The sequence below is a fragment of the Vigna unguiculata genome, chromosome 5 (genome assembly GCF_037176805.1).
Source record: "Vigna unguiculata cultivar grain cowpea cultivar isolate G323 ecotype 2 chromosome 5, ASM3717680v1, whole genome shotgun sequence".
NCBI classification, from domain to species: domain Eukaryota; kingdom Viridiplantae; phylum Streptophyta; class Magnoliopsida; order Fabales; family Fabaceae; genus Vigna; species Vigna unguiculata.
Window position 1 is genome coordinate 8828124 of NC_140796.1, and position 10814 is coordinate 8838937.

General features: G+C 34.2%; 2 protein-coding genes across 2 annotated transcripts; one reads left to right on the forward strand and one right to left on the reverse strand.

The window, feature by feature from the left end:
- Positions 1 to 396: 396 nt before the first annotated feature.
- On the reverse strand, positions 397 to 8647 carry LOC114184629 (protein LURP-one-related 15-like). Its single transcript, XM_028071947.2, has 3 exons — positions 8370 to 8647; positions 1336 to 1566; positions 397 to 786 (listed from the first exon to the last, which is right to left on the reverse strand). Exons 1-3 carry the CDS (start codon positions 8568 to 8570, stop codon positions 622 to 624), a joined length of 597 nt encoding a protein of 198 aa, XP_027927748.2. The 5' UTR covers positions 8571 to 8647; the 3' UTR covers positions 397 to 621.
- A 1156-nt stretch (positions 8648 to 9803) lies between these two features.
- Positions 9804 to 10814, forward strand: LOC114186283 (protein LURP-one-related 15-like). The gene is made up of 3 exons (XM_028074340.2): positions 9804 to 10054; positions 10137 to 10370; positions 10510 to 10814. The coding sequence occupies exons 1-3, from the start codon at positions 9812 to 9814 to the stop codon at positions 10669 to 10671; spliced, it is 639 nt and encodes a 212-aa protein (XP_027930141.1). The 5' UTR covers positions 9804 to 9811; the 3' UTR covers positions 10672 to 10814.

The following is a 10814-nucleotide window of genomic DNA, read 5'->3' on the forward strand; positions in this document are numbered from 1 at the left end:
TTTATACATGATAGAAAAAAAAAAGTTAATATTGACGAAAATAGATTGTATTTTATCGGATTTACTTTCTATATCAGTATATCCATCTAGTAAAAGAACCTATTTAATCTATTAAAATAATAGTATGATTGATTATATGTGGCACACTGCATGCAATAAGTATATGTTATAAAAGCCTACAGTTACATAATTGGTTATATTTGTACAATTAATCCACATGAATTAGTGAAGTGAGATCTTCATGGCTCACACTTAAATGCTCGCTATAAAAGTTATGAGAGAAATAAGAACATGGTTATTGGTTGGGCCGGGACTTACAATTGGGCCGGGACAGGCTCGTTTCAGATAAAAGAAAAGGGTACTGCTTCCTGCACCTATAAAATCGCTGAAGAATAATTTCTTAAACCAGTACAAACTATTATATATTCTCAAACTTGTAATTTCACGATCCTACTTATAAAACATAAAAGCAGTTAAACATAATTTCATACACTTCGGAAATACACATGAAAATGGTCGAAAACCAAACCCAATGTTTTCTACATTCAAACTTGAATCAAACCAATCTTTACTTACTTTTAATTGTTTCCACAATCGGAGTAAAATTATTTGGGAAATCCTTTAGTTCATCATATTGCCCAATGCCACTGGCGTCATTCCCTTTGCAAATTTCAGCGCTTCATCGTAGGAGAATGTGATGTCTTTAACGATCATAAGTAGTGCCACTATGAATGCATAGTCCACGTTGCGATACACGAAGACATTGAAGCCACCATTATTCTCCATCTACATTTAACACAGAAACACAAACTATATATTACTGTCTAATTAACCTGATACAGAAACACTGTTTCTATGTTGCTTGAAAGCTTCACCGATACAAAAATAAAAAATAAAAAAAATTCTATATCTGATATCTTGAGAAACTCTCCAACTTTATTATAAATATATAAGTTAAATATAATATATTTTTGATTCCCTATCCATTCTTTTTGAAATTTTGACCAAATTTAACCATCAAACTTTAGAAATGTATGAATTTAATTTTTTTAACCAAATTTTGTTAAATTTATTTAATGTTTTAAACATGTTATTTAAATTGTTTATACGTTTGACATATTTCTATTTCAATATTAATTAAAAGACATATTTAAAATGTAAAATAAACTCAATGACATTTTATTCAAAAAATTAAATTTATGCATTTATCTAAATAACTAAATTAATTCAAAATTTTGAAAATAGATTGAATCTAATTTTTGTCCTTAAAAAACATTTATGTACAGGAATGGAGACAATTAAATTGGTGTGCAGAAGACGTAACACAGCACATACCGAGGCAACAACTGTGGGAGATTCACCTGCATAAACATGGCATGATCTTTTGCCACTCACAACGTTTACTCTAAAGTCACACTCACTTTCTTTTTTGTTGTTTGCGAGGAAGACATCTAATCTCATCACTCCACTCTGAAGCAATTTTGATTTTTTCACCGAAAAGAGCAATTCGGAGGAATCATTGCTTTCACCACTGAAAACTTGGCATCGTCGGTGTATTGTCATGATCTATATAACAACATTCGATCATAATTCAGTAACTCAGACGAATTTGTTTGAAGATGATGCATGAATAGGGTATGAGAGGGAATTGATGCATCAACACAGTACGATCTAATTATGCAATCAGCTCTTAGAGGAACTGAAAAAACTATAAAACCATGCGTAAAATTAAGGTTACGAATAATAAGAAAACGGCAACTTCCGATGAAATAAAAAAAGAAACTAACTTCATATATTTCAATAATACAGTATTGACTTTTGTTCGGAATCTATTGTCATTCATTTTTACATTGAATAAAAAAAATTAATAATATATAAAGATTTTTTTTTTTATAAATCTATTTTTTTAAAACTTCAAGTTAGAAGTTATATATATATATATATATATATATATATATATATATATATATATATATATATATATATATATATATATATATATAATCTCATATCTCATCGAATAGCCAATTGAATCTTAGTCTAAAAGTTGAAAATTAAAGAGTTTGAATCTCTCATCTTTTTGCAACATAAAGCATAAAGTAATTATATAAAAAAAATATATGTTGAGATCATCAATGTTAACAAATATCTTAATGCCCAATTTCGCATTAAGGATCTTGGAGAAGCCAAGTTCTTCTCCGGTTTAGAAATCACAAGATCTTCCAAAGATGTAGTAATTAACATATGCAAATATGTTCTAAAACTATTATCAAACACTGATCTTCTTTGTTGTAAGGCAATTGCAACACCTATGGATCACTCAAGCAAGCTAGGAGTTACTACTGACAATCTACTCTCTGATATCATCTCTTAGAGAAGGTTGATAGGAAGACACATTTATCTTACCACTACAAGGCCAAACACAACTTTTATGGTAAATCAACTTTAGTCAATTCTTAACTGCTCCCACAAACCAACATCAAATAGCTTGCTCACATAATTCTTCGCTATATCAAAAGTTCATCTGGATGTGACCTTTTCTATTCATCATCAAATACGATGAAACTCATAGCATATATTGACTCTTATTGTACCGATTGCATTGACTCTAGAAAAAATCAATTATTGGGTATTGCATATACATTGGTTTTTCCTTAATCTCATGGCGATCTAAAAAACAAACTATTATAAGAAGGTTCTATGTGAAGCCAAGTATTGAGCACTTGTAGCAATAGTATGTGAAATACAATGGCCTTTTATCTAGAATGACTTGCATGTTGTTCAACCTTCTCCTATCACTCTCTTTTGTGACAATCGATTTACTATTTACATTGCTCACAATCCTGGCTTTCATGAGCATACAAAACATATTGAATTGGAATGTCACATCGTTCGGGATAAGCTCAACCAAGGCCTTATTCATTTTCTACCTCTTTGGCTTAACAATTGGCTAATTGTTAAGATGCCTTGAATGTTATGTTGTCCCTTCATCTTCCTTACTTCATATATTTATGATATAGTTATGGGTTGTAATGAGGTTTAAAGGGGCTGTTATTTTTTACTCTTTTATAAGGCTAAAAGGCATCTGTATCATGTATCTCTCTATCATTATTCAAAAATAAGAAACTCTTGAACCGCCCCGTGGACGTAGGTCACATTGACTGAACCACGTAAATTTGTGTGTCTTCTTTTTCTCTTAATCTATTTCTTTTCATCTTGTCATAACAAGTGGTATCAAGAGCTCTAGGTGTTACACTAGGGACCTACTCTGGAGAAACGCAATGTCTTCGTACAAATTCGATATTGATAAATTCAATGGATCGAATGATTTCACTTTGTGGAAATTGAAGATGAAGGCGGTTCTAGTGCATCAGGGGTGCGCTACAGCACTAGAGGGTGCAGATCAATTACCAGCGACTATGACAGATGATGCGAAGAACTTGATGTTGGAAAAAGCACACAGTTTGATTCTCTTGAGTTTGACTGATGAAGTTCTGAGAGAGGTGGGTGAAGAGACAACAGCTGCGGGGATGTGGACGATGTTGGAAGATAAATTCCAGAAAAAATCTCTAACCAATCGGTTGTATCAGAAACAACGTCTCTATACGTTGCAGATGTCTGAGAATATATCTGTGAGAGATCATCTTGATAACTTTAATCGAGTTATCTTGGATCTACAGAGTATTGGAGTTAAAATTGATGATGAGGATCAAGCTATTATTTTGTTATGTTCTCTGCCGAAATCATATGAAAATTTTATTGATACTATGTTGTATGGCAGGGATAGTATTATTGTCAACAACGTGAAAGACAGTTTGCAATCTAAAGAACTGAAGAGAAGAGTCTCTAGTTCCAATGGGGATGATGCAGGCTTGATAGTTAGCAGAGGCAGAAGCATGGAAAGAGGAAATAGTAGCAAGGGTCATACGCGCAGTAATTCACTTTCAAAGTCAAAGAAAGTGAGATGTTACAAGTGCAAAGAGGTGGGGCACATAAGGAAGAATTGTCCACAACTGAAGAAAGAAAGAAATAATAATGCCAGAGCAACTGTTGCTCGTTCTAGTGCAGTTGTCTCAGGTGAGAGCTCAGATGAAGGAGATGGCAGAGATATTTTGACGGTCAGCATTATTGGTTCTGCTGATACATGGGTCATGGATACCGGTGCTTCTTATCACATGACTTTTAACAAGGAGTTGTTCAGTTCATTTAAAGAATGGAATGGCAGTGTAAAGTTGGGTGATGATAAGGAGCTTGGTGTGAAAGGAAGTGGCGCTGTGCAGATAAAAATGTATGATGGCATTGTTAGAACGTTTGATGCTTGGTATGTTCCTGGCTTGCGAAAGAACCTGATCTCTGTTGGTACCTTAGACAAACAAGGGTACAATTTTTCAGGAAAAGATGGACAAATTACAGTTTCCAAAGGTGCTCTGGTTGTCATGAAAGGAAAGCTACAACATGGAATTTATGTTATGCTTGGCCATTCCTTTCAGGGAACGGTGTCAGTATCCCATTCCTTAGAGCAACATGTTGATAATACAGAATTATGGCATCGTAGATTGGATCATATGAGTGAACGTGGTCTTGCTGTGTTAAGTAAACAAGGATTGTTGGGTGGAGCGGTGACAGGGAAATTGAAATTTTGTGAATCTTGTGTTATGGGTAAAAAACGCAGGCTGAAATTTTGTCACGGTAAGCACACTTCAACTGAAAAATTACAATATGTTCATTCTGATTTATGGGGTCCTTCCCCTGTCTTGTCTCATGGAAGATGCAGGTATTTTGTGACCTTTATCGATGACTACTCTAGAAAGGTTTGGGTGTATTTTTTGAAGACCAAGGATGAAGTGTTTGGACGGTTCAAGGAGTGGAAGACTATGGTTGAGAAACAGACTAGGAAACAAGTCAAGACTCTAAGAACAGATAATGGACTGGAGTTCTGCAATACAGAGTTTGATGATTACTGCAAAGAAGCAGGTATAGTCAGGCACCTTACAGTACGACATACACCACAACAGAATGGTGTCGCTGAACGGATGAATCAAACACTACTTCAGCGTGCTTGGTGAATGCGTTTAAATGCTGGTCTCTCAAAAGAATTTTAGGTTGAAGCAGTTAATACTGCTGTCTATTTGGTGAACAGGTCTCCATCTACTGCTATTGATTTAAAGAATCCTCAAGAGGTATGGTCTGGTAAACCTTCTAATTATTCTAGTTTACGTATATTTGGTTGTCCTGCTTATGCTCATGTGAATGATGGTAAATTAGAGCCTAGGGCAATGAAATGTATATTTCTTGGGTATCATACGGGTGTCAAAGGATATAGATTATTGTGTACTGAAAATAATAGAAATAAAAGGTTTATTATTAGCAGAGAAGTTACCTTTAATGAGTCTGCTATGTTTGGCCAAAAAGAGGAGGTTGAAAATATTGTAGGGAATAAGGGAGTTCATCAAAAGGTGGAGCTTGAGGTTGAAGATTCAAATAAAGAAAATTTGGATCCGATAGATCAATCTAGTAATGTCCAAGAAGAAACTCAAAGTATAGCAACAAGGAGAACAAAAAGGGAAATCAGAAAACCTGCAAGGTATGCAGATGTTACATGTGTTGTTGATACTAACTCTGTTTCATATGCCTTGGCAGTTGGTGAAAATCTCTATTATGATGAGCCTAAATCCTATAAGAATGCAATCCAGAGTAAAGAAGCATCAAAATGGTTAATTGCCATGAATGAGGAGATGCAATCACTTAAGAAAAATCAGACCTGGGAGTTAGTACCATTGCCTAAAGGTGCAAAGCAGTAGGAGGCAAATGGGTGTTCAAGAAGAAAGAAGGGATTCTTGATGTTGAACCATCTAGATTCAAGGCAAGACTTGTGGCAAAAGGTTTGTCACAAAAAGAGGGAATTGACTACCATGAAGTGTTTTCACCTGTGGTAAAACATAAGACTATTCGAGTTTTGTTGGCCATGGTGAGCGCTTTGGATATGGAGTTAGAGCAACTTAATGTGAAAACTGCATTCTTGCATGGGAATTTAGAGGAGCAAATTTATATGTCGCAACCAGATGGATTCCTTGAGGCTAGAAAAGAGAACCATGTGTGTTTGCTAAAAAAGTCCTTGTATGGTTTAAAACAGAGCCCGAGGCAGTGGTACAAGAGGTTTGATGCTTTTATAGTTTCCTATAATTTTGTTCGAAATGAGTTTGATAATTGTGTTTATAGTAGGAAGTTGCAAGATGGTTCCTATATATATTTGTTACTATATGTGGATGACATGTTAATTGCAGCTAAGAGCAAGACTGATATTGATGCTCTTAAAGCTATGTTAAACAGTGAGTTTGAGATGAAGGATTTGGGTGCAGCCAAGAAGATTTTAGGAATGGAGATTTGGAGAGACAGGAATGCAGGTATACTTTATGTATCTTAGAAGAAATACATTGAAAAGTTGTTGCAGTCTTTTCAAATTGAGAATTCTAAGCCTGTTAGTACTCCTTTGGCAACACATTTTAAACTTGATGCTAGCACTCTTCCTAGTACTGATGAAGAGAAGGATTATATGAATAAGGTTCCTTACTCGAGTGCTGTTGGGAGCTTGATGTATGCAATGGTTTGTACAAGACCAGATTTGGCTCATGCCGTGAGTGTGGTTAGTAGATTTATGGGTAATCCTGGGAAAGCTCACTGGGAAGCTGTGAAGTGGATTATGCGATATTTAAAAGGTACTAGTAATATATGCTTGGTTTATGGTTCCAATGATATTGAGTGTGGTCTTATTGGTTATGCAGATTCTGATTATGGTGGAGATCTTGTGAAAAGAAGATCTTTGACGTGTTATATCTTCACTCTTTATGGTTGTGCTATTAGTTGGAAAACAACACTTCAGCCTACTGTTGCTTTGTCTACCACTGAAGCGGAATACATGTCTTTGACAGAAGGAGTCAAAGAAGGTATATGGTTGCAAGGTCTTATTGATAGCTTGGGTTTGCATGTGCAAAGGCGTATACTTTATTGTAATAGTCAAAGTGCATTGTGCTTGGCTAAAAATCCAGTTTATCACGAAAGATCAAAGCATATTGATGTCAGGTAGAATTTCATACGCGATGTAATTGAAAACAAATCGTTCTCGATAGAGAAGATATCCACCGTAGACAATCCCGCATATATGTTGACTAAGCCTTTGTCTTCTGCCAAGTTTAAGCGTAGCTTGGACTTGGTGAATGTTCGCATAGCTTGAGATCCTTAGGGGTGAAGAGGCAGGAGAGTTGTTCTTGGTTACTGGTGACTTGGGAAAATTCAAGTCAAGGTGGAGAATTGTTAAGATGCCTTGAATGTTATGTTGTCCCTTCATCTTCCTTACTTCATATATTTATGATATAGTTATGAGTTGTAATGAAGTTTAAATGGGCTGTTATTTTTTACTCTTTTATAAGGCTAAAAGGCATCTGTATCATGTATCTCTCTATCACTATTCAGAAATAAGAAACTCTTGAACTGCCCCGTGGACGTAGGTCACATTGACTGAACCACGTAAATTTGTGTGTCTTCTTTTTCTCTTAATCTGTTTCTTTTCATCTTGTCATAACACTAATATTTACACAAAACCTCTTAGAGCAACACCATTTAGATCCATATTTTTTAAACCGGAAATAATTAACATACAAGTAGGCAAATTGATTTCCATACATTACCTTATTTTTAGTCATCATATTGTAAATCTGTGTCGATCTAGTTTTATTACCTTGGATCTACTTTTTATGTATATGTACATTATCCTAAGTGGGTTCCTATACCATGAATAAGATTGACTTTTCTTCCGGTCTTCAATTATCAATTTATTACCTCTTGTGAGTGAGTGCTCTCTGACGCAAGTTTTTCCTCCTAAATATCTTCCTTTTCTGCTTTTAAAGTTGAGGTCATAAGAGTTATATATGTTGTGGAGCTAGTTATTAACTCATGTGAGGTTTTATTTTGGAGTGTTACTGTATTTTAGTCATTAAAACGTTTTACCACAATGATCTTAGGTCTTGGGGATTGAGGAACCACGGGCTAAACTGTAAATGGAACTTTTAAGACATAAATTTTAGAATATGAGTTTTAAGGAAGGGGATAGATGTTTGTGATAGTCTTAAACGCAGTACAACAATGGAAGAGAGTAAACAGGCTTAATCAACAAGGGAAACGATAGATTAAATTGTTATTCAAATAGAGGGGTTAATGTAACGATAAACTATGAAGCCCTTTGTTGAGCAAAGCAAAAGATAAACTAATTAACAGGAGAAACATGATTTAATTAGTGTTAAAGATAAAATGGAAACAAAATTGATGAAGGAGATGAATGAGTATAAGAATAATATAGGTTAGAGTAGCCAAACCTTCCAATATAGAGTGACGACCGGGTTTCCGGCATCATCACACAAGAGACAACGGTCGTGAAGGGTTAAAGGGGGAGATTTTATATAAAAACGACGGCGACCATTTCCGTCGTAAGTGGCACCTTTATCAGTGTTAATTTGAAGATTGATAGTGTGAGGAGCACAATAGTAAAGGTTGATAACTGGGAATGGATTTTCCATTGGAGAGGGAGGAAGAAGAGTTCTAGGTTATGATTATGTTTTTGCAGAAGCTAGGTAAAGAACATTGCAGTACGTAACGTATGGTATCCATGGATACACGCGTTAACTTAAACATACCATACGACTTAGTCAAACTTCACGGCTGAACTATGATACTTACTGAATTACCGCTGCAAGTAGAAGAAGACTCTGGTTGACTTCACAGTTAAACACGAACATTCCAGAAATTCGATACCATGTGGGACTCAGTCATTTAATACCTTTCACTACTGGACCAACATGCACCGAGGTTTCTTTTTCCTTATTTATTGTCATTTTCTTGCATGCCACATATTAATTGCAAACATTATTATTACTGTTTAAGACTTTGTATTTAAAACTACATTATAGTAGATCACACAAACAATTAGATAATGAAAAATATTATCTATATTATATCGTCTTAATATAACCAGCCAAATAATTTTACTATTTACTTTCTTTTTCTTTCCCTTTTCACCTCCAATCCTATCCAAACAAATTATTAACGTCTTATCTAAAACCTCCGAATTATTATCGTGGAGAGACTGAAAGTAGCAATAGTTGGAACAAGAGTAGATGACAAAGCCAATAACCTCTTAAGGTCAAGTCTTCTCCGTGTTCTCCTCGTTTTTCTCAACATACTACGTACCAAAACTTCATTGTAGTCCCTACGAGTAAATATTTTAAAATAATTAAAGAATAGAAATTAAATTGTTTAAATTATTTAAAGTTTTTAATATGTATTTATTGATGTGCTTGGTTCTTTTTTTGTAATAATTTTATTTAATTTAATTTCATATCGCTACATTCATTGAGTAATTATTGCTGATTTGATAAAATGCACATATTAAATCTAACTTTAATTTTGATGGAATTTCAATTTAAATCCTTTATTTTGTTCTCACCACATGCATGTTGCGGAGTGCCAAACATATAAAATATATTAAAAATACATTAAAATTTTAAGAAAATATTTTAAATTATATTTTATATAAATATAAAAAAAATTGAGGAATCAAGACCCTTCCTGTACTGTTAAGGTCCGAAAGTGGCCATGCATACTTAAGTGTGACCACTTTTTATTCAAGAGTGCTGCCAAAATCATGACTTAGTCGTGTGTGTATGTATCTGACGCGTGTATTTGACCATAGACTTGCAATTGGTATTAGTATCGGTAAACTCAAATAGTTAGTCTATAAATTGCCATATACAACACATAAATGAAGACACTGTACTTCCATCAAACACCTTACGTGTCTCCAATGGCAGATAAAGTTTCAGTGATCAACCCTTTCTACTGTGCTCCTTACTCTATCACTCTACAGATTAATACTGAGAAAGGAGTGACTTACAGTGAAAATGGTGATCGTCTCTTTTATGTGGACGATACTTTTTTCACACTTCATAACCGTCGTGTCTTATATGATGATACACAAAAACCCATCGTCACTTTCTACAAAAAGGTTTGCTTTCTAATGTATACTCATACTCAATTTTATTACTTATTTCATTATTTCTTATTCTTAATTAATTTCCATTATGCAGGCTGTGACGTTGCATGAGCGATGCAAAGTTTTCAAGGGTGAAAGCACCGATTTATCTCAATTGCTATTTTCTGTGAAGAAAATCAATAAATCGATTTCACCTGGGATTACTAAATTAAACGTGTTCCTCCCAAACAACCAAGACAAAAAGAAAAGTGACTTTAGAGTCATCATTTGTGGAAGTAAAAACTCTTGCACAGTTTATGCCGGTGAATCTCCTAATATTCTAGCCAAGGTATGACTACTGAATTAGTATATACTTTTATTTGTGTTAGTAATTTTGTTTTTCATAAGTAGTAAAGTTTAAATAATTAAGTAAGTTGAGATTTATTCTTACTTAATAATTAACATGCATGTTTTTCTCTGTAATGTAGATGGAGAATAATGGTGGGTTCAATGTGTTGGTGAATCCCAATGTGGACTACGCATTCATAGTGGCACTACTTATGATTGTTAAGGACGTGAAAGTTGGTACTGAAATTGCTCCTGGCATAAAATTGATTTCATCAGTGTTATCGGTTGCATTAGGCAACTAAATAAATGTATTGTATTTGTATAAGAAAATCAAAGGAAAAGCGAGGAAAAAAATTTCGAAAATCTACTTCTCTTGTATTGTATACCACTATTTCTATTATCCTTTATTACATCAATGATGATAGCAAAGTTATTGACAATGGCA

Bases quoted from the DNA above. Each gene is read 5' to 3' on its own strand.
- LOC114184629 (XM_028071947.2), bottom strand. From the start codon at position 8,570: ATGGAAAATCCATTCCCAGTTATCAACCTTTACTATTGTGCTCCTCAC. The intron at 1,567-8,369 runs GTTTGGCTACTC...GTTGTTATATAG, and splicing joins TCGTCACTCTATATTGGAAG to ATCATGACAATACACCGACG. The intron at 787-1,335 runs GTATGTGCTGTG...TGTTAAATGTAG, and splicing joins CTCCCACAGTTGTTGCCTCG to ATGGAGAATAATGGTGGCTT.
- LOC114186283 (XM_028074340.2), top strand. From the start codon at position 9,812: ATGAAGACACTGTACTTCCATCAAACACCTTACGTGTCTCCAATGGCA. The intron at 10,055-10,136 runs GTTTGCTTTCTA...TCCATTATGCAG, and splicing joins TCGTCACTTTCTACAAAAAG to GCTGTGACGTTGCATGAGCG. The intron at 10,371-10,509 runs GTATGACTACTG...TCTGTAATGTAG, and splicing joins CTCCTAATATTCTAGCCAAG to ATGGAGAATAATGGTGGGTT.